The sequence below is a fragment of the Balearica regulorum genome, chromosome 1 (genome assembly GCF_011004875.1).
Source record: "Balearica regulorum gibbericeps isolate bBalReg1 chromosome 1, bBalReg1.pri, whole genome shotgun sequence".
Classification (NCBI taxonomy): domain Eukaryota; kingdom Metazoa; phylum Chordata; class Aves; order Gruiformes; family Gruidae; genus Balearica; species Balearica regulorum.
Genome location: NC_046184.1, coordinates 106,674,812 through 106,699,177, shown reverse-complemented (window position 1 = coordinate 106,699,177; position 24,366 = coordinate 106,674,812). Strand labels below are relative to the sequence as shown.

The window sequence follows — 24,366 nt, the reverse complement described above, 5'->3', positions numbered from 1 at the left end:
TACAACACTGAATTGGATGACGTGCTGTGATGAGGACAGAGACAGAAGAGGATTGAATTGCTGGCAAAGCTTACAGAAGAAGTGGTAATAGAATATAAAGCTGCTGGTTCTAGCCCTGATCAGATGTAGCATCACCTCTTACACCTTTGGTATAAGACTAAAAATTGAACCACAAAAACCTGTCAGGATATCTCATACGTGCAGAGAGAAGAATTTGCTGTGGAAGAATATTGATAGCTGTTAATCTTTTAATTTACTTTGGGCAGGTGTGATTAAAGTGTTCAGAAATTTAGCACTGTCTAGGTAAGTCCCAGGAAATATTGGTTAGGAGGCGGGGTGCTGGCAGAGCTGTCAACATGTGTGCTAACGTATCTCATCAGCTGGTGCTGTGACGTAGCATCTGCTTACGGTCAGTGCTGCTGCAACATGAATGTATTGCAGATCACAGTAGATACCTAAATGGAGTGTGGAAAGACCAGAATTTATGTGGAAAGTGTAGCTTATTAAGCTACAAAATAAAAACAAATAGTAAATTTATAAACTAATAAAGGGCAGGATTGGAGTAAGGAAGTGCCTAAGTGCAACTATGTAAAGCTTGCTCTACCTTTTAAGAATGCTGCTATTTTCATGTCTAGGTCAATCTTCAGCATGTTCGCCTAGGTTAATGATCCAGAAAGCGAGTTAGTTCATTTTTGTTGTTGATTGTGGCATAACATTATCTAATCACCATTAACAAACGTGATAATGGATCAGTAATTTTTTTGTTGCACAGCTTGTTCAAGTTGCTTAGCTGTTGTGGGCAAAATGAAACGGATTCAGTAAGGACAATTTAAGCAATTATGACCCTATTTTCAATAAATGGTAAAGCTCACACTGCGTGCAAGGGTTCAAACTGTAGCAGAAATCCTGTATACCCTCTACTGACATCTGCTATATACTAATTTTACTTGGTTTTTATTGTAGATATGACAGTGATGGTTGGTGTCCACCTTTGCCAGTTCAGACCTACCTACATCAGGGCATGGAGGATGAGCTTGAAGAAGACGATGATCGTGTTCCCACACCTCCTGTCCGAGGAGTAGCTTCATCACCTGCAATCTCCTTTGGGCAACAGTCAACTGCAACCCTCACACCTTCTCCACGAGAGGAGATGCAGCCAATGCTTCAAGCCCACCTCGATGAATTAACTAGGGCTTACCAGTTTGATATAGCAAAGCAGACATGGTAAATGTTTGAAGGGGGCACCTGCGGTCTGGGAAATGAAAGCGTAACAATAATTTATTCCTTGATGACATAAATATCGACTGCGTTCAGCAACATTTCAGTAATGTTTCCAAAGCAGTAAAATGAAAGAAGAAATAGCAAAACTGTATCTGCAGTGTGAAGGCCTTAAACATTAGTAGGTGCTTTTTAAACCATAATGCTTGGTCATATGTTAAGTCTTGGCTAAAAACATGTAAAAAGAACATTCCTCTGGAGGTTTACATATATTCAACTAAGTAGTTAACACTCGCCTACTGACAACTCTTATACGGTTCAGAGTACCCTCTTTTCAGGCTAGCAAAAGCTATTAATTTTTTAGCCTTTTAAAAAATATTGAGGTTCTAAATTCCTGATTAAAAATAATGCTAGTCACCTGAAATAGCAATGTAGCAGCTTTTCCCCTGTGTCACATGAGAACGAAGCATTTGCATCTCTGACTGTAGTTTGAAATACCATGAAAATTTCTGATTCAGAGGGAAAAACCCAGAAATAGCAGGAAGGAAGTTGTTTGTTAGAATTTACAAAATGGATCTAGCATTTGAGAATGCTTTATGCCTATTTAAAGGAAGAGCAAGCAAATACCACAGTAACATTTCCCCTGCAAAACAAACAGAAGCAATCTCTTCAGGGACAGAAAAAGAACTTGTCAACTGCACCAGGCTGGGGATACGGTGAAGGTCAGTTGCTTTCTCGATGTTCCCTAAGCGGCAGTTGTCCTTTTACAACTTTTCTATCCAGACAAAGCCCACGAATCTCGGAGGAGAGGAGCAGAGCTAGTTACTGAATGGCGTGCTGCCAGCAGAGGAGCAGCCTTTCTTTGCTGGTAAATAAAGCCGCAAAGTTATTCAGCTTGAGCTACCATAAATAGATCAGGCAGGTAGGCAGACGGTGCCAAATCAAAGCCAGCTGTTTTCCCTGGACACCGTCGAAGCCTCGAGGCTTGTCTGCAATCTGCACTCAATCAACAGGGTACTTTGGTCCCTCTGCAGTGCCACGCTGCCAAGCACGGACCCCGGCCTGCCTGTGGGACAGACCCAAATCCCAGGCAGCAGCTAGACCTGGCCTATTGAAGGTAGCTGACTTCTGAGCCAGCACACAGATGCATACCCTGTCTGTACAGTCAATCGCTGCTGCATTTTGCAGCTGTTACCCTTTCTACGCCCTACAAACTGCGGGTGCCAGTCTGGGAGCAGATAACGTAGCAGGACTCTGTAGCAAAGCCTCTTGCAGCTGACAGGAAAGGTCTTGCTCACTTTTTGGAGAAATGAAAATTGATTCAGAACTTTCATAATGTGCTTAGGAATATACAGATTTTCGCATCGCTCTTGTGTAAGGTCACAGTAATTGAGCTTGAAACTCTGAAAAACATAGAAGAGAGAAACTGTATTTTCATACTAGGACCTTATAGCAGGTATTGGGGTAAATACAAATGATTTCTGCAGTAGTTATGACATGGAATTGTTTAATATTTTCATAATGTTTGGCTGGATACATATCATGCTGTTCAGCAAATGCTGTTCAAAGTCAGTGGAAAGTCCTCTGTTGTCTTAAGTGGGAAGGAAGAGTTTTTAGTGGTCTTTTCACAAAGTTAACCTGTACGGTGTATGGGGCGGGGGGGGAACAGAACAACAAGATGAGACTGTCAGATAGGTTACTGTAGGAGTAATAGAAGAGAAATATAGAGACAAGACAACTAGAAATTTAAGAAAGAGCACATTAGAGATTACTGGAAAAGTACATAATCATTATGGCCTTGATCCAGCAAATCACTTAAGTATATGCTTAACTACAAGTACATGAGAAATTGACTTCAATTGTTCTATCACATGCTTAACATTAAGCATATACTTAAGTATTATGCTTGATTGGGAGCTAATCACACTGTTTATTGAGGGTTAGTTAGATGGTATTGCCCTTTAGCGCAGTGTTTTGAACACTGCATAGCTAAGAACCTAGTGTCCAGACAGAAAAGTATTCAAGAACTGCTAATCAGATGGGGGTTGTATATCAGAAGGGAAGCATTTGCTCTGCAAATAAGCTTCAGAATAAGCAATAATTTAAAACCTACACCAAGGTGGAGAGAGACTCCAGTGGTACATAACATTTATGGTGACATTCTCAGATGCAATAGATTTACATTATGAAAAAGAAAAAGCTGTTTGAATAAAGAGAATTACTGCACTTATCAAGTGTGGGCAATAATACAGCACAAAGCTTTCACTGAAAATATATTAGAGCTAGGAAACCAAACAGGTGACATTTGCAATTTTTCCGTTATGCTGCTGTCCAAGCAAGAGACCAGCAGAATCCTGGATCCTGTCCAGAGTGCTGCCGATTTGAATCAGGTCACAGCACCTCATGAACAGCCACCCAAGGATTCTCACATGCCTGAGTTAGCAATTTCAGGCATGGAACATGCTCTTATGCCAAGGCCGGTCATGCCTGGGTCCCTTGGCACAGCTTGCTCTGTAGTGGTAGTGTTGCCTTGAGAGCTGATGGTTGTTCTTTTCCTCTCTGGCCTCTCAGAGACCACGCAAATGAAACTCCAAGTCCTGTGCTTGCCTTTGGCCATTTAGCTATCCTGTAGGTGTTTTTTATCTTTGTTTTTCTTATTTTAATTGTGGTGGCTGCATGCAGTAATTTCACACATGCATGCCTTAATACTGCTGCAATTAAATCAATTAAACCACTTGGAATAAAGCAAAATAAAAAGGCCTCACTGATAATGGGTTCACTGGACTTGAAAATTTCTTCTGTCCTGCTGGTCATTTCCTCCTCTTTAGGGTAAGTTCTGCTTAAGGGCACCGAGTCTGTTTAAGCAGAAGGAGTGAAATTTAATTTTAGCTCAATGTGTGATTTGCAAGGTGGAATACTGGGTGAGACACTTATATGGTAGGTTGGGATTCAGATTTGTGCTTTTCCATGCACTTCCTACCTGATGTATGTAACCTCTGTGTACATTGTTCCTCATCTGTAAAAGGACAACCTTGACCTTCCCCATCTTACAGGAGGGGAAATATATTGAAGACTGGAAAGCACGCAGTTACTCTAGTATTAGAAGCTATGATGAATAACTGAACTGACTTTTCTTGAGTTTGACCTGACAAGCACATTTTGTATATCTCCTTCAGGACTTATCAAAAGACTTATCTTCTGTTGACTGTGGGGTACAAAGTCTCATCCATTCTGATGGTGTTTTCCTGTTTGTTTGTGTAGGCATATCCAAAGCAATACACAACCTCCTCAGGCTCCAGTTCCGCCCCTAGGATATGTATCTGGAAACCTTATTTCAGATTTGGAAACAGATGTTCCAGATGATGATGATGAGGAGGATGATATTGAAGAAGAAACTGTAGAAATCAGTAGGCCGCTAAGAGGTCTAGAGCATACTCCAGGCTCCAGTATGGACAATCTAGACAGCTCTGTGACAGGTAACTAAACACAGTTAACAGTGACAACAACTTGTTCCTAACAGTAAAATACATCATCAATCAAACACTTTCTGAGTGAAAATTTATTCCACTCTATTTCTGTAACATTTAAAATGTGTTAATATTAAACACTAAAGAAGGATTTGAAAATACTTTGCTTTGCTGCAAAATGATAAGAAAATTCATGAATTTTAAAAAGCTTTAAAGACTTGAAAGAAAACTCAATTATATCCTAGCTTTCATGAAGAGTTCAGTCTACTGGAGAAGCAAGCCAGTTACATAAAAAGGAGGGGGAAGACCTTGGCTTAGGAATATATAGTTCATAAATCAGGAGCAGCATAAAAATGTTATCTTAAAGCACTCTTAGATATTTTGCTGGGTAAATGCTTTCACAGATGAACACAGGGACGTTAAAAGACTTCAGAATAAGTGTAGTTAAATCAGCACAACATTTATTTGTAGAGTAAATACAACATTTATGTAGGAAAATGTGTATTTCAAACCTACTTTGTATTGCTGAATTTAGTAATTGTTCATTTTCCGTGAAGACATTTAATTATACTGACAGTCCTTTCTTCACTGCTTCCTGCCCCTTTGCATGCCTTGGGAAGTTACAACAGGGATCACCAAAGGGGACCTAGAAAGGCATGCTAAACTAATGTACAGTATCTGAATGAATAAAATCATTGTTGATGAAATGCAGGCAGTGAAGGATATTTTTTGAAAAATACAGATTTTTATATGGACATAATGAACTTTTTGTAGACACCAGTATATTTCCCTTTAGGTTAAGCTTGGGCCTCTATATGCTATACTGTATCCATAATGTACAGCTTTATTTGAGACCCAGATGTACATAGGATCCATAGTTCATAAAAGCTAGCGGGTGCTTCTTCAGTCTTTGGTCTCTGCAGAAGAACACTGATTGTTAGTTGTACTTTAAGGGAGATTTGCTTGGTACAACTGACTACGATAGTGCTGCTGAATTTCATCTCATTGTTCCGGACCTTTGAAATTCCAAAGATTTTGCACCCTTACTTAAACATTGCTATTCTGAAGACACTGCAGGAATATGACAGTGATGGAGCATCAATACCTGTAATTTTCTTCTTTTTCCCTTGTTGAATTAAATAGTGTGTAGCTTAATCCCACTTTCCAGGTTATCCTTTACTCTATGGCCAGACTGCTTGCCAATCTAATTAAGATTTAAGAATTGTATCTCTGCTGCTGCGATTTGAAATCCAGATCCAACTGAAGGCCGTAGACTTAAAGTTTAAATCCTTGAATTGAGAAGGTTAACTTATTAGTGCACGAGTATGTTAAGTCACTTTGCTTGAATTTCTAGTCTAATCTCCTTCAGGCTATAATTCTGCATATTTTTGCATATCTCACTAATGGCTCAGAAGCCTTTCCATTAGGAATGCAGTAACGGGTTTGCACTGGTAATACAGAAATAAATAAAAAAATAAATCGGGTGGCTATATATTTTCCGGTTGGTATGTATTAATATGTCAACATTGAAATATCTCTAAATCAGAAAATGAATGTTTTTCACATTTGCATTTTCACGTAATATTTTGGACCACCCCACCTAGGGCGAAGTAAGGAATAGCTGCATTTCTGCTCCGATTCCTAGACTTCTGTGCCTGTTACAATTTATCCTTTTATGAATAGCATTCAAGCTTATTCTAATAGCTATAAATCTTGTTTAATTATTGGAGTGTTAAATATTTAACTGTTGGAGTGTTAAAAACTTCCTGGTGTATTTTTTTGGAAGAAATTGGGCAGAAGCCGGTAACGTGGACTGGGAGTGTACTTGAGGTAATCTAAATGCACTCCCACTCTTTTCCACCACTATCTTGATGTGACCTCATCCAGCTGAAAATTAAGGTTTTTCTTTGCTTTTTCTTGTTTAATTACTACCTAGATCTGTTCCTTGGTCTGGTGCACCGCATGGCAAGACGTTTGCCAGCACCGCAGGAAGGGAATGTGCAGCTGGAAGGGAAGCAAAATGACAGGCTGCCCCTATAGACAGTATAGCCAACACTTAGATTGACTGAAAACAATTTCGGAACTACAGCCTTACAAAAATACAGTGTTAGTCTAAATGATTGGTAAAATGGCAAACTCTCCGAATAACAAAACTACTTCTGTTTTTCTCAGTTACTATAAGGGTGAAACCTCAATTTTCTGAGGGCTTGTTTTGGATTTGTTTGTTTGTTTCTAGGGGTGGAAGGAAATTGCTTATTATACTTGGGCGAATTGTTTCAAAAGAGAATTTTAATTTTTGTGTATCTCTTTCTGTTAACTCTTCCAGGCTGCTTTTACTGGTGTTAAGGAGGGTATATAAGAAATTGCATTCATTGTTTCTAAGCTGTTTCTCATTCTTTAATTTGATGATTGCATTTAGAATACTGTAGAACAACTAAATTGTTCTTTCTTGTACTGAGAATATATAAGCTACTTCTTTTCACAGGCTTTTTGGTGACTTAAACCAGCATTTTCCTAGGAATTTATATATACCTGGTTTTCACTTCTTTAAACATGATATTAAGAAATGGAGGTAAATGAGAACAACCGACCCAGATGAAGCAGTATTTCTGTTCATTGTGAAGCGTGCCCTGTGAGTTCAGAGTTCATAAGAAATCTAAATTGACATCCCTCAGTCCAGGCTTCCTCTGAATAGAGTTGCTGTACGGTGAGCAGGGCGAGTTTCCTCACCCTGTACTGTCAGCACGCCTCAACGATGCTTGAAAATACCCACTTTTGGAGTGAAATGGTACTTTGTTCTTTATGGCTGAGCTGAGACTGAGGTTTTCATCCAATGCCAAATGTGGGATTCTCTGAGGAGAAACACTGGCGCTGCGTGAGCCGAGCTCAAACTGCTAAATTCCTCAGAAACCACAGTGTTGCTCTTTTAAACTCTTTAAAAGTCAGGTTGTCTTGCAGGCCCTTGAGTTTTAGTTACAGCTAACTGAAGATTCAGACAAGGATTTAATCTGCGCTATTAAGCTTTTCTCTTTGCAGGTGGCAGAGACATAATGTGGACATGTGTAATAAAGTAAAAAGAAAGGAGGAGTGCACAGTAACTATATCTTAACATTTTCCAGATATTGCAAAGAAAACTCAAGGAGGAAGGTTTAGATTTTCATGTTTGTGGGATGGAATATGAAATTAAAGCCAAAGTTTTGCTTCATTCCCAGCATGGTTTGTTAAGATACCTGACTCTAATTAAAGGCGGGGGGGGGGGGGGGGGGGGGGGGGAGTTAACTGAAAAGCAGCTGTAAAACTTCTGCTCACTTGACTTTTTATTCGTAATTATTTAAGGTTATTTTTGCTGTCAGAGATACATTGAAATATGTTCTTTCTTTTGCTTATTTTGAATGTTTTTCTTTATAATGAATGTCTATGCAGAGTTATGGCATGAATGGTCATGAAGAGTCTGTTATATTATTCTACTTTAATAGACTTAATTAATTGCATATGATGACTGTATAAGAAATTAATTCGCTTCTCACTGAAATCTCTAAGAACAACACTAGGTTTTGTTAGATCAAAGTATTATGGTTTGGGGGTTTTCTTTACCCTCTCCTTATCTTCGCCTCCCCCCCCAAGCATCACCGGTGAAGCTGGTAGTGAGAGAGCTGTTACGTCTTCAGTCCTGGTGCATTTTGACTGAGGGGAGAGATACAGCCATTAACTAGCATGGAAATTAGAACAAGCCCTTTTCTACCTAACTGACACAAACTGATATAAGCAGAGAGATATTCTTGTAAACAGTACCATTGCAAATGGACAACAAAATTATATTTTCATTGAATAGTGTTATATAGATCTGAAATTATAAACATCTCCATAGGCTGTATAGGTCAGCAAGGAAGAAAATCCCTCATTTGGCATGTTTTGGTCTTGATTAAAAGAATCACTGATCACTGTCTGTGTGGTAAAAGCTGTTCATTCATTGTATCTGAGCACAGATGGAATAATTCTTGAAAATTGCACAAAATCATTTTCATGAACCATATTTTACCATGGCAGAGTTCAATATTTATATTGATTTGCTTAGGGATACCTATTGCAAAAGATTCTATTTTATAAGCAGTTAGACAGATTGCATTTAGTAGGAAGAATGTGTTTCATGGATTAAATATGTGCTCAGAAAATAGGAAACTGCTACTTTTTGTATCTCATAAAAATGGTAATGCAACAATTAGCAGGGTCATATTATAAAGCACAGACTTTACTCTAGCTTAATGGATCTAGGGATATGCATTCATCAGCAACGATGGATTTAGCATAAAACGACATGTAAATGAATTGATGACTGATCATAAATTAATTTTAGTGCTGAAGAAGTAATAGAGACACAGCAAGATGCCACTTTATCATAGTATTTTACTGCTCAGCAACATTTGAGCAACTACTTAATGTTCTGTGTGCATTTCTTTTCTAACAGCTTGAATAAATTTGAGAAATTTTTGTGCCTTTCAGCAATATGGAAACCAAAAAAATCTAGAAAGATTGAAAATGCAAACACAAATAAATTTGGCTAAGTGGCATAAATTCATTTTTCATTAAATGTTTATGAAGGACATTAATTACGGTTGGACCTGTGAAGTGCCAAATATGTATGGATGACCTTTACTTCCTTTAGTTTAATGTTTCCTGCCCCAAAATAAAAATTTTAAAACTTAAGAGTTTATTTTAGGGGTATACATTTACACAGTTGGGCATTTATGGCGAAGTATAATCTAAAGTATAAGACCAGGTCTATTTTTTGCAGTGTGATTGTATTTATATTCTGCATTCAGGCCCTTCTATTACTCTTTCTTATTTTAATGGTACAATGACTATCGCTCCTTTTATTCCATGACTTCCATTTCAAAATCAGTGGACATGCTTTCTTGGTAATCATGACAGTAGTCAGATATATCCAAAAGAGGATGTCTTTTTCCTGTAGAAAGGCTAAAGGAATTCTGTAACTGATTTCAGCAGAAGTAGCATCAGTCCCCAAGGACTTCATCTGTACTTCACAAACTTAAGCAGTCTAGTCCTGTTCCATCAAAAAACCTGCAGAGGAACAGGGGCTTAATATCAGCATGTGCTTAATGGTCTTGCGAAGGAAAGCACATAAGCATACACATACAAGTCTGAGTGACATCATTGATTAACTTTAAGCATGCACATAGAGTTTGGTACATACAGAAAAGTATCTAATGGAATTTTCAAAAGTGTTAGGTTTGTCGCGAGCAGCTTTTACTTCACAAGTGCATTAGATTTTTTTTTAAAAGTAAAGCAAGAGTACACTTTACAAAGAAAAATAGCATTTTTATTGCCTGCAAAATGCCACTAAAAGCAGTAGCATGCGGTCTACAAGAAGCCAGTACCTCTATTCCCCTCACCTTTCCCTGAGAGCAAAGCAACTTTCTGTTTGCATTAGCACCAAGAGATATTTTATGGAGCAAGAAAACAGAGTTCAACTTTTCACAGAGTTGATTTTGTTCTGCAAAAAGCATTTACTGCTGCTGTCAGCAAGAGTAAAATTTACAGTTGCCAGAAAGCGTAAAAACTCAAATGTGCTCTTGGAAAACACATAGTGAGCTGCATGTAAAGGAGACACTAAAAGCCTGTTTCATTCCATTTCAAAATGCACAGTTGATCTGAAAGGGACGTCAGCATCTCTTATTCTGCCTTTATTCACAGAGAAACAAATGTGCATTTGATTTGGAAAACAAGAGGCCAGTGGATGCCTTTAAACAAGCAGTCACCACACGTGCCACGTTAATGCAGCTGCTTGGTGGCCTGAGGTGCCCAGGCTGGGCTCCAGCACTCCCATGCCGTCTGGGCAATGTCCACACCTCCGGAGGGCAAAGCAAGCCGGGGTTTTACTGCTGCAGGTTTTGGTGGGGAAAAAAATATTTATGCAGGGAAACCAAATAGCTCAGGAACCAGTGGAAATAATGTAGAGATTTCACCTTTAGCCACCTGGTCACATACAGCTGTGGGTGCTGTATATGTCTCATAGTAGCTTGCTGACTTCCGCCATTACAGAGTTTTGCCTCTGCTTCCAGCAACAAGAAGTATCACAGAATCATAGAATGGTTTGGGTTGGAAGGGACCTTAAAGACCATCTAGTTCCAACCCCCCTGCCATGGGCAGGGACACCCTCCACTAGACCAGGTTGCCCAAAGCCCCATCCAACCTGGCCTTGAACACTTCCAGGGATGGGGCAGCCACAGCTTCTCCGGGCAACCTGTTCCAGTGCCTCACAGTAAAACACTTTCTTCCTTATATCCAATCTAAACCTACCCTCTTTCAGCTTAAAACTGTGGAACCTTGTTCTGTCGCTACAGGACTTTGTAAAAAGTCTCTCTTCATCTTTCTTATAAGCCCTCTTTATGTAAGGAAAGGCCACAGTAAGGTCTACCCGGAGCCTTCTCCAGGCTGAACAACCCCAACTCTCTCAGCCTGTCTTCACAGGAGAGGTGCTCCAGCCCTCTGATTGTCTTCTCGGCCCTCCTCTGGACTCACTCAAACAGGTCCTTGTCTGTCTTGTACTGGGACCCCCAGAGCTGGATGCAGTACTCCAGGTGGGGTCAGCTGTGTTGACATCCCAGTAAAGCTCACATCCCTACGAGAACTGAGCTATGGTTCCAGCCTGAGAGGCAGTCCCGCCTAACACAGCTGCTGGAGGAGAGGGGAGGGGGAAGCGGTCCGTGGGCAGAGTGCACTATTCCTAGCCTTGCTAAAGCTTGCTGTCCATGGGAATGGAGAGTTGTTCAGGAACAGGGCTTTCCTATAGCTTTAGCCTGAAAAAATGGCAGTCTGATAACAGCACTCTGCTGATAACAAAATTTAGCTATTTTTAGGAAAATCTGGCATGTCTATGAGTGTGTAGGATGATATGTGTATGCACACATGTCGAAGAGAGCATTATGGGCTTTTGCAGAGTTTTAGTATGTTTCATGCTTATAACGTGGATTACGTTTTTGGACTGGATGAACTTCAGTCCAGCCCTTCAAAAAGTAGATGAAAAATAGCAACTGTTCCTAGTCATACCTTGAAAGCGTCCCATCCAAATTTTCATGTGTATTCTATGTTATGTGACCAGTTAGCAAACAGACAGAGCGATGCGAGCAAATGGAAATTCAAACCTAAGTTCCTTTAAAACATCCATAGTCTTATGCCTATGATACTGAAAACCATACCTGTTCTGTACAGTATATGTTTTTATATATCTCTGTGTAGAGTAGAATATATCATACAAAACCCTTGGGCCCTGAAACTAACAAGATACATGTTAAATTTTTAGCACCCGAGTATCGTCCTTTGACATCTGTAGGTCTAGTTATATTTTTATGTTTCAGCCTGTGCTTACATATTCTGCAGAATATGTCGATAAGCAATTGTTTGAAAATGTCCTCAGCTATAGCATTTCATTTTCTTACATCTTCATGAAGTGTTTTATCTGTAGTATCTCTTTTCATACATCATCAATAACTGTTGCTAAGCCTTTTTACTCTCCATTCTCTATGATGTCCTATCACACTTTGATTGTTAGTTCAGAAACTCTCTTCTCAGAGGAAATTCAGTTTTAGCCTTCCCTTGCTGTTATCCAGGCTTCCTTACATCTGTCTGCATCAGGTCGAGTCTGTTTGGAAAATAACAATTTTATGTGTGCTCCTGGCAAGCAGAATCAAACTCTGTCACTCTCTGTTGCACTTAACACACTTTCTGCCTGTCAGACCTCTGTAGACCTCTTCGGGTTCTTTTCTTGTATCTTAGGAGTGCATGGACTTTTGTTATTATAGCCTGCCACTTTGCTGACATTAAAAAGTTTGGTCACTGCGGCATCACAAAGTAATCCATTGTTCTTGGCCTTTGTGGTGTAGCATGCTACTGACTAAATTCCAGTATTCATTTATTGTACTCATGACTTATTTTTGCAGGATATTTTTAATATTTGATGCCACTGTTAGTTAATTAGCCTATCAATTTCATACTAATAAGCAGGTCATTATTGATTTACCAGTTAACAATTTTGAACACAATAATACTTTCTTGGACATGGATTAAAAAAGGCTTTGAAGAACATGACTGACACTGCTACATATCTTATGTACATTTACATAAATTCAGCTGAGCTAACTGAATAGTTAAGTCAGGATCATGATGTATCTCTCCACATGTGTCTTCATATCTTTGAAAGCCAGTTCTCTGCAGATTCTCGTGGGTTCACTGTGCTTTTTTTTTTTTTTGCTTTTTTTTTTTTCCCCCAACATATGCATGCCACTGTTTTTAAAAAGCAGATTTCAGGAATTTCAAGATAGGTGCCTGTGCTGTCTCAGAACCATGGGCTACGTCTACACAACCCCACGCAATGCCACGCAACAGCTCAGGTCCCAAAAGCAGGCTGGTAGCTCTGCACCTCAGCTGGGCTTGGCAACTAATTAGCATGGCTGCCCCATTCCTGGAGCAAAGCTAGGTACTTGGTGCTAGCTAAGTTGCCTTTGCCTCCTGCTCCACTGCACAGACTAGAATTACCCTGTGACATTTACCCATGATCTTTAGAAGTACAGAACACCATCAACTCCATCTGAAGCTACAAAAGAAACAGAATTGCAGTACTTTGAAAAAAAATCTGAACTGAGCGACAGCTTTTGGAAATATATTGTACTGCCACATCGGGTAGCTGATAGATGCTTCATGCATTGGAAAAAATAAAAGAAAGTATACATGAAGAGCAATTAAGATGAACCCTTCTTTCACTATTTTGCTCTTTACATTTTAGTTATGTCAAGATTTCTATATTTCTTTCATGTGCTTTTTCTGGTATCTGGTTTTCTGACTGCATTTATATGATGTTATTATCACTTTCCTCTCCTGCAGTGATGGCACTCCATAGCTAGAAGGTACCATGAGGCCAGTGTTGGCTTAGTGACTGACTTGGTATTAAATCTGAGTATATATTTGCTCTGCTCTTGAATGTTAATTATTTCTAACCTTTTAAAGAAGTAACTTTAAGCCACTAGAATGAACTACTTTCGGTCAGCTTTCTTCAGGCCATTAAAATTGCTCAGCTGTTTTAAGGTTTTGATTGAGAAAATGACATAATTCCAGTCTTGTTCAGGATAGCTCTTGAAGCCCATGTCTGACTTCAGCCATATCTGCCGAGACTTACACTTGTGCTGTCCTAAATTAAGACTTCGTTTTGCAAATATCACGCTAGATACTGATGTATAATAAGTCCAGTAAAAAAAGAAGAATCACATTCATTTCAATCCCAGGGAAAATCTATTAACTTTCAGAAGAATTTATTATGGAGCCCTCACATTTGTAGAGAATATGTATCGTTTTGTTTACAGGATGAAAGCAACATGGAGCAAGCAGTGAATGAGATCCCACTTAGATTTCATAGTGCTCTTTTATACCAAGGTCTGTCAGATAAACTTTGGGTTTCCTGTTGTAAAAGGACATATTAAGTGCGTCTTTAAGCTTTAGAGGAATACTGCTCTTTTGTACCAAACTATGTCAAATGAATTTTGGGGTTCCTGTTGAGAAAGAACATATTAAGTGGGTCTTTAAGCTTTAGATGATCAAAAAATATCAAATGTGCACAACTCACTAGACCCCTACATTTGTTTTTAGGTTCAATGGTAAATGGATGGGGTTCTGCGTCTGATGAGGACCGTAACTTTTCTAGTCATAGATCTAGTGTAGGTAGCTCCTCAGATGACTCGATCTTTACCAGCGGCAGTTTTGCACAAGCACTGGTTGCAGCAGCAGATAAAGCTGGTTTTAGGCTGGATGGAACCAGCCTGACGAGAACAGGTTTGTAGACTCAAAATTGATGCTTTCTGCATGAAGGGTGTCTCTGCCTATTCTTCTCTTACTTTCAGTGAACCTGCGTCTCACACTTGTCTAACATGCATGGAATAAGGTGGATGGAGATATTTTTGTCAGTATATGTTAAATGAAACCTTCCTTGCATTATGTTTCATTTTTAGTGATTTGAAGTAGTGAATAGCACAAGCTTTTAATCCGCACCTTCAGTCTGCTGCAGTTTTCCTCTGTGCTGACTCTGCTATAGATTTACTGACATATGCTCTGTTTACTGTTTCGGTCAAGAGATCACTAATTCTGCCATGCAGTCTTTGATGATTTCAGTTTTTGTAAAATCTCCTCACAATCATTCACATTTCTAGTGATGAACATCATGTTTAAACTATTATCTCCATCCCTGCTCTTCTGTTGCATCTCTTCTTGCAAAAGTGTATTTTTCTGTGAAGTTTTTCTAAGCATGGGGTGAATCGATGTGCTTTTATTGTTAGTAATACAAACTGTTGAAACCCTTATTAATAAGATTTTTTTTAAAAACTTAATTCACTAAATAATTAATATATTTTGATAAAATTGAATTTTAATTATGCCAACTGAATCTGCCAAGTTAAATGTAATACAGGTAAAGCGACTATTGCTTTTGAAAAAACAACCAATCTTCTAAAATGAATTAATGAAAAGTAAACATAACTTAGTTCATGTTTTTAAAGCTCCATATGCTTTATTTCTAGCAAAATGATAAGTAAAAATGGTTTGTATATAATCTGGAAAAAAAGAATTTATTTGCATTTGCTTAGTCTTATCAGAATAGCAAAAGTAACTAATTGTTTAAATCCACAAATCTAATAGCAAAGTATGAACTTGGGTCATGTTTTTGTTATGCTTTTCTCAGCCGATTCCTGCCCATAGGTCCTATAATGTTCCTATCATTTACAATATTTTACTATTAGTCTGGTATGAAGTCTATCCTTCAGTAAAATGTGTGCATTTATGAGAAATGTCTCCACATGTTAGGACTGAAAATCGCAGGCTTTCTGCATGCGATGACTTCCTGGCAAACACTGTCTTTTAGGAATGCTAGGAATGAAGAAAAGAATTGATGGCAAAGTCCCATATCACCAGCAAACTACAGGGTGAACAGATACAGCTTTTCTCAAATCGCTGGGACTTTTGCCATTGACTTTGGTCAGACTTAATCATCATTAAAAGGTAGTTATTTCACCGTTAAAAGTAGTTAAAACCTTCACTTGCTTCCCGCACTAGTCTAAAATTCACTGAATAAATCTGTTTCATCGTTTTACAAAAACAGTGCAAAACAAAACCTGATGTAGACCTTCACTCATCTAAACTATAATTTAAAATATCTGTTTTGCTTGAAGAGTCTTCTAAACAGTCTGGAATGAAAGGAGCAAATCCTTCCCAACCTTTTTTTTTTTTTTTTTTTTGGTGTTGTTCTTGGCCTCAGTAAAAGCTAATGCAAAGATTCACCCAAAGTTAATGTCACTTGTATGAGGTCATTGAGAAGTAGTTTCCACCACAAACACACACATAAGTAAATGGACACACAAACACATAGACACTTTTAAATAACTATAATTTCTTATTGTAGCTATGTAAATGGAAAGTACAAGGAAAGGGTGAGAGCCCTCTTGTCAGTTGTAGTTTCCTAGCTTAATTAGGTTACAAATGCACTTAAACTGAGTACTTGCATGTAATCCCTCAGACACACTATTAGACTTTAGGGTACAAGAATGAATCCAATGGTTGTGGTAGACACTTTATGATGATTACCTTCTTACTCTCTTAATGATCCAGCAGGCAAAACGGAAAACAAACAGCCCTCCCCTCTTTTTTTCTCCCCCCCCCCCCCCCGCAAAAAAAAAAAACCCTCAGCAAATGGGAATAACTCCCCCATGCTTACTGCAGTTTCATTACGACATGGTACCTCCCAGGGCAGCGTGGATCAATCAGACATGCCTATTACCGACCTCCTGCACCACAGCAAACCCTACTTTGTGTAAAATGGTGCCTCAAAGTGGAGAAGCAGCAGTATTATTTCTGTTCATTGCTCTGGAGTGAGTCTGAAGGTCCTGACTCTTTACTCCTTTGCAGTCTGGACATTTATTTTCACCCATTCAGAACAGCTGTGAAATATTCTCACTGGTATGAAAGGAGAAGTCCAGCATGATAGCCTCACGTGGGTGTGTTTGATTGCCAAGCATAAGAGACACTGGTAAATCCTGCCAGACACTTTGATTCCAGTTTTCAGAAGCCATCATGTGATTTGCCATGAAGTTCAGATAGTTTCCCTTTTAATACCCTTGGGAAATTAAATCAAGAATTAGCGGATTCATCCTTGTCTCCACTTACACACACTAAATCTACTACAGAGAGTCTGATGCTGCTCAGCAGTTCTTACTGGAAGGGCTCCATGCAAATACAAGGTGTTGTAATCAGTTATTAGGTGCATTGAAAAATGTGTTTTGGGAGCCTGCACATCGTTTGTGTTTGCCCCATGTCAGATTTAGGTCAGGGCTATTTATTTTCCCTCATTTTCATGGAGGGATAAATGAGAGAATGTTTGGTATCTGTTTCTTTTTCAAACCAACATTCTGAATGAATAATCACATTTCTTTAGTCAAGAGAATAAGTGTGCAGAATCTTCATCCTGCACTCACCAGTTGCACTTGCACGTTGCGAGTTTATTTTTGCAAAACATCTGTGCAATGTGCTGTGAGCTAGGATGGAATTTCAAGCTCATATCTCAATTTCTTTGCATTAGTGATCTTTTTTTAATTTTTAAATGAAATTTTAATATTTTGTCTGTGTTCATCTGCTTTTTTATCCTTATCTATGAAACAAGGGCTTGATCACTTGTCTTTGTCTGGCTGCAGCTGTGCCAGCTATAGAGGTTAATGTTTTCAGCCTTCCCCCAAGTGCTCATTGCTGCTTTCTCCCAGTTCCAGAATTAGCTGCTTGGGTGGGCGTGCTGTAACTCATTTCAGTTAAAATGAGCCAGGTTAGCTGGCATACTTTTCATACCGTTTAAGTTCAACGGGGCTTATTTTGGTAGAGGAGAGTTAGGGAACGTCCACATGAGGGGTTCAAATGTGGTAGCCTCCAATAGCTGGCAGTGACATGGGAGACAAGCCTGCCTAAGAGCAGTGTCCTCCTCAGGGTGCACATCAGTCAGAAGGTAGAAGATCAAGCCTGAGACAGTCAGGAAATCTCCGAAGTCAAATACTGAGATGTTACTCTAACATGTATGTATTCATGTGAAACACCATGTTAGAGAGATTATGGTTAATTTTTTCACTTTGTCTTCTTTGCACTGAGAATATTTTAAATAGTGTAGCAGGTAGCGTACTACTCCTGATTAGGCCTGTCTAGATCAGGTCATAGGAGATGGCATGTTAGACGTAAGCACATCTCTTGAAAGGTTTTACTAGAAGACAACTCACAGCAGGGTAGACCCTGGTCGAAGTTAACCAGAACATAAAAAAGCTCCTTACGAGCTTGCATTCAGTTGACCAGAAAAATGAGAAACAGCCATTTTGCCACTTTCCATCAACTCTTCCAACATTTTAGCCTACAGTAGCACTGAAAGAGAAGAAGTTCTGACTGGCTTATACATTTTCCACTGCAGATGGGATTAAAACAAGTAACAATTTTAAGTACCAGTTCTAAATGAATTAAAATGTTAACATCCCCAAGATACTTGATAAGAGTGACATACAAATGAAAAAAAGAAAGTAAAAGAGGGTGATCTTTAGTTTTCATCAGTTGTTATTAAACAATAAGCCTAGTTACATTAACTGAATAAATATATCAAAATAAGAAAGAGTGAATGTAGTAAATGAACTGTGGTTCTATGGTTCCTGCCGTGATGCTTTTAATAATCTACTCCATAGAATAGCATCAAAGATATTATTTTTAGTAGAGATCATGTAGCTTGATTAGTATATATATATATATATATTAGTGTGTTTGTGTGTATATATATACACACTCAAATCTGAGTAAGAAATTCAGTTGGAATACATTATTTTTTTAACATATAAAAATAGTGAAAATTAACAGGAAAATTTTAGCATTTAAATATACCCCCTTTTTTATTTCTTGAGAAAAGAGAGCCCTTAAGTATACAAACCTACACTGCTACATAGCTTGCAAAATCTGTTATGTTTATCTCACTGGAGTTACTCCAGATATACAGTGCATATGGGAGCTCCTAAAATGCGAATCTGGCTTCGCAAACATGAAGGTGGAAGGCAGGAGGAGATAAATTTGATATGATTGCAGAACTGTTTTCCTTCCCTGCTCAAGGCTGAGGAGTTGTTATGACACATCTGTTCAGCACACAGGGCAGGTAGGAGTTACATGGCATACAGTAGTTTTATCACAACAGATGGAATGAGTTTAATTATAAAAGTTAAAGACAAAAGAATGCCAAGTTTTCTCACTTCGCTTGTTGTGGTGTGTCTTAAAGCAGTTGTCATCAGTGGGTACCTCGAGGGGACACTTGCTGGCCTCTGAGAATTAGACCAGATTTAATGTTTTGGAACAGACATTAATAGAACAGCCCGTTTCAAGGCAATAACATTTTTTCATCTGGTTTCTCTTTTTTTTAGGCAAACCATATCCTTCCTCTCAGAGACCTCGGCCGAGCAGTCCTTTTTCTACTGACAGCAACACCAGTGCAGCTGTCAATCAGAGTCAGAGGCCGAGGCCTACTAAAAAACACAAGGGAGGACGGTTGGACCAACCCCCCCTGCCTCATCGTAGGGAGGGAGTAACAGACGGTAAGTGTTGGGGTGACGTCCCTGATGATAACCTGCAACAAGCAGGTGTGCAGAGTGGGAGAACACAGGGCAATCTTTTAAAGAATATACATTATGGTGAACTATTTGTGTGTAGTAGGGTCCCCAGGTTGCCATGTGAGCAATGTTGCAACGTGAGCAGCGTGGAGCTTGGCAAAGAGTCTTCAAGGAGCCTTTCTTAGTTTCAGCTCTGAACATGTTAGCATCTCTTAGGTTTTCTCAGATCTCAGTATATTTCTTACCCAAAAATGACTGTGTTGCATATGAGTTGACATTAAAAAATGGCCTGTGGGTAATTTTACATTAAATGAAAGTAGCCACCACCAGCAATAGCAGTATGCCATGAATTCCTAAGGAGAAGAGAAGCACAGAGCTAGTCCCACAGCGCTGTTTGGTTTGTGCTGATTTTGACAGCCACCCAACAGCTACAGCAATACGTGCCATACTTTTCACATGATTCTGCCTCATTTCTTGTCCATGCTGCTTCATTCCTGACTTCCACTGACCTCAGTGACTTTGTTTCCCTCTCTGACATCTCCACTTCTCTCTGACCACTGCTTCCCATCAAGCATGTCTGTTCTGCTCTTCTAATGACTAAGATCAGCTCAGTCTTCCGTTATCTTTGTCTACCCCCTCTTGAGCTTGACCAAAGATGCAATTGCTGCCTGTTACTCTTTGAGAAGGACCAGATATGAAGGTGCCTGGCTGGCTACCTCCCCCTCATTTCTTCTGATCTCTGGCCTGGCCCCTGTAGGTGTTGAAATGATCAGAGGGGAGAAGCAGGCAAATGGAAAAACAGCATTAAAAGAACCACTAAGGATATCTGTAATGCCAGGCAGAAGGAGATGTGATCACTTTCCTCATGCTGACCTCTCTTTCAGTGTTCAAAGCGGGGCAATTCTGAAAGCTAGACTGTCCCATCTGTCTCAGTGGCTCTCGTGACACTCGCTGGACCATGGGAGTGGGTGTGATGCCAGTGAGTCTATCTCCTAATCTTAAGTACACTTTGACAAATCTTCTAGTGTATGGGAAAGGTGTAAAAATAATTAAAAAAACCCCAACAAACTTTAGATTTTAGTATAAACATCCTCCTTATTCTAGTAAAAATTACTTGAGTCATAGAATATCTCGAATTGGAAGGGACCCATAAGGATCATCAAGTCCAACTCCATTATCTTCTTCGGAGAGGTAACGTAATAAATAGATTTGATAGAGAGTATGTTTGTTTTATTTATAATGTGCTATTTATTATGTCAGGTACATGCATTAAATATATTAACAGCTTGCAAGGTGGACTGTGGCCACTTAAAACCACCAGAGCTCTCCTCTCAGTCATGTTATCAGGTGTACAGATACAATTTTGCAGTGTGGTCTGACAGAATCCTGGTTTTTCAGACCACAAAGGTGGAGAACAGATTCCAGAAGTGAAAGTGTTCTCCAAAGGGGTTATCGTTACATCTCATGCTCTATGGCACAGCCTCACTACCATATTATTTGGGGAAACAGCTTAAAGTAGCTTAGACTCCACTCATATGGATCTGAATTGGTTTAAACATTAATTCTCTCCCCTTCTGGATATATTCCAGAGGCCTACCTGCTACACAGATCCACTAAACAGATGTGTCTAAGAGAATAGTAACTGGAAATTGTGGGTGTTGCTTGTGGTGCTGGCAATACTGTTTCTCTGTATACGTTGTCATCCCTTCTGTGTGGCGTATCCTGTCACCCTGAACTGTGAGCTTTTGGGCCACAGATTCTCTGTATATGTGAGTTTTTAGTGCACTCAGTATTGTGGGCCCTTAATCCTTCTGCTTTTGAGTACGATTGCTATAGAAATGTTTAACAATAATGTGGGTACCAGAAAGTTAATGGGAATCCAGTTCAGGTCATAAGACAGATGGAAGTGTGACTCCTCAGGGAGTGACTCTATCATAAAATCTGGCATTGTTTTAAATTAGTGAAAGAGATCAGATTTTAAAATGTATTTAAAAAGAAGAATCTCCTATTGTCTTTTATTTATTCTTTACAAAAAGTTAATCTTATTGGAGTTTCTTTCATATATTTGAGTCAGAATAGCAATGATATACTATTTCCTTCAACAATCCACCTCTCAGACACAGGCAGTAACCATAACAACTTTCAGACCCCATTAGCCTGTTATAAAGCTTGTCTGTTAATAATTTTAATATAATAATTTACAATTATACAGTAATAATTGGTCTGTTATAAACCTAGTTGAAGTGCTTACTATATGTTCAAAAAATTTATAAAGTCCTGGAGTAATAGAAGATCCTTTCTCATCCTCAAGAACAAACATACACAAATTGTGCAATTTTTCCCCTTCAACTCTTACTGAATATGAGTCATTAATGTGTAATGGCAAGTCTGAGTCATAGCTAAATTTGCAAAAGAGCATTTGTCAATTAAGGAAGCTAAAGATTGCTGCTGCCACCTGTGTGTATGTAAACAAACTGAATTTAGGAACCTCTGGTATATAGAAATTGAAAATGGTAACTGGATGTTTTGTGTGGAATATTGCAATGAACTTTGCAAAGACTGACAATAGCACTATGCTTAAGCTGTGGTTAGAAAAATCAAGTAGGACAATCTGGGATAGATCCAGCAATACTGAGCCCTAATCCAGTCTGGTCCATTCAGCCCTGGGCTGTCCTGATTTCAGTGGGAAGCATCACTATGCGTTTTCTCCTGGTTTTGAGATGTCTCCAATCCATTCCCTTACAACTGCTTCCTCTAGGATTTGTCATATGAGAACATACTTGGTTTGTCAGTCACCTTCAAATTCCCAAGCTGGATGAGTCCTAGCATCCTGTGTTTAAGTCTCATCACATACTGGATATCTGTCATTTTAAATTTTCATTGACCAGCTAAGCTCCAGCCATGTCCTTTCTCTGCCCTTTCCCATACACATCCTGAGCACTTCCTCCTTGTTAACTGTAACTATGTGGGACAGTGCAAAAGATGTAAGAAACTGTAATATTTAACGCATAGCGTACAGATCCCAGGCTATGTAAGCATATGAGGGTACAATTTCATGATTACTTTTGACAGCAATCCACACAAATTCCCTAAAAGCCTGCTTCTTCATTTTCTTTGGTCTCAGGTCAGAATCCTCTAGATACTGACTGTAGATTGAGTCTTCATATTTGTCTTGCTGTACAACTTGCTTTTTAACTTTCACATCCTAAAAGATCACAGAGACAACAGCAAATCCACAGAGGAAGAATACCTTATGAATGCCTCAGGGGATGAAAACCTTCATTCTGAGCTCACAGTCCACCATAAAAAGGAAATAGGAGGTTTTTAGTTCTAGTGCTCAAGGAAAAATTTATTTTCCTGGAAACAATATATTCATGAACTGCAAAACAGTGGAATCTGTCATATAGGTGGTGGCGTGGTAACTGAATGACTGAAGTTAAAAGCTCTTCCTTAGGTAAGCATGATGTTTAAAAAAAACCAAAGAGGAGGCAGAAGGGAAAAATGGTTAGGGGTTAAAAAGGAGAACTGGAACTTAAGACTTCTATTAGCTTTGCTACTGACTTGCTATCGTGTATTAAAAATCAATATTTGCTAAGGTAGATCACTGTAGAGAAGATACTTACCTTCTGATGCTAGAAAAATGATTCAGAGTCTTATTAAATATCACAGTAACTATCACCCTTAGGAAAACCAAATCACTGGCACAGGTAGAAAGGGATGTCCTTATACTTATACTGTAGGTTCTGCAACTTGCTGCTTTTTCCAGTTAATAGTGAGAGGCTGTGCCAAAGCTTGGCTGTGCCTGAATCATTTGGCCAATGCTCTGCCTTCTAAAGGAGGGCTGGAGTAATCCCAGGCCAAACATCCATCTGCTTCTTATCAGGCACCCTGATATTCTACAGCTTCTCAATCACAATCCCTCCATTACTAAATCAATAAGACCATCACCTCCCCACCAATGCACTTATCAATTGCCTTGCAGATTTGATAATCCTGCCGTTAGAGGCTGCAAGTGGTAGTCTGGATGACATCCCACTGGCCTAGTAAACTACTAGCTCAGTGTGGGTTTCCAGGTGTTTTACCTGGCACCTGGAAGATAAATGTCATTTAGACGGAAGTACAGTGATAATCAGTGATACCACTCTGGGTGTCCTCACTGAAAATCCTACTAAGTCCCTACATTTCTAGATTCAAAACTTCTCTGAAGTGATTGACATGATGGAATTGCCTCTATGTGGTAATAAGTCGGCCTGTTAGGGACTGAGACTACTAACTCGTGTTTCCCCTTTACTAGCTGTCAAAATGCTGACCATTAACTATCATGTATGTGCACGCTTGCAAGTGTATGTGGAGACATGAGCACAGTCACATACGGACATGTTTGGCTGGGAAGTGACGAGGAGAGGAGAGGAGAGGAGAGGAGAGGAGAGGAGAGGAGAGGAGAGGAGAGGAGAGGAGAGGAGAGGAGAGGAGAGGAGAGGAGAGGAGAGGAGAGGAGAGGAGAGGAGAGGAGAGGAGAGGAGAGGAGAGGAGAGGAGAAACTGTTCTCTGTGGCACTGGAGGAAGAAACTCATGAAGCCAGATACACGGGGTCTTTATGCCCAGGCAAGATAACAGAGCATATTTAGTAATTTACCTAAAGCAGATGATTTACACTACAAGATTTAAGTTGTAGAGCAAATAAAAAGCCACATTGCCAAATGAAGCTCTCTTCCAGCTTCTTTTATTAAAAAGGAAAGGTAGGTGTTACTGTGACAATTACCCTGAGTAAGAAGGTGAAAAAGCAAACAGTTTAGTCAGGTGATGGTTGGCTAGAATTAGTAACCGTTCTTACAGATCTTCTTAGACATGTCTAACACAGTTCAGTAAGTCTGTACTCAGGCTGGAGCCAGCTTGTATTAATTCCGTAGTACCTCTAATTCTTCTAGAATTGTGTGAAGCTTCAGTAGATAAATTTTATTTTTCATTTCAACTCAACTCATCCACAGATCTAGAACACCCAAAGAACTTTACAA

The 24,366-nt window shown here is 39.2% G+C and overlaps 1 protein-coding gene across 18 annotated transcripts in view; it reads left to right on the top strand.

Moving 5' to 3' along the window:
• The window catches only part of ROBO2 (roundabout guidance receptor 2), a 479,926-nt gene that overhangs the window by 444,386 nt on the left and 11,174 nt on the right, over positions 1–24,366 (top strand). For 9 of the 18 annotated variants that reach the window (XM_075769590.1, XM_075769558.1, XM_075769642.1 and 6 more), the window contains 4 exons: positions 964–1,224; positions 4,480–4,694; positions 14,343–14,525; positions 19,166–19,336. In XM_075769590.1, coding sequence (XP_075625705.1) covers positions 964–1,224; positions 4,480–4,694; positions 14,343–14,525; positions 19,166–19,336 — 830 coding nt within the window. The remainder of the gene's footprint in view (positions 1–963; positions 1,225–4,479; positions 4,695–14,342; positions 14,526–19,165; positions 19,337–24,366) is intronic. The other 9 variants (XM_075769670.1, XM_075769605.1, XM_075769597.1 and 6 more) reach the window with 1 other exon arrangement.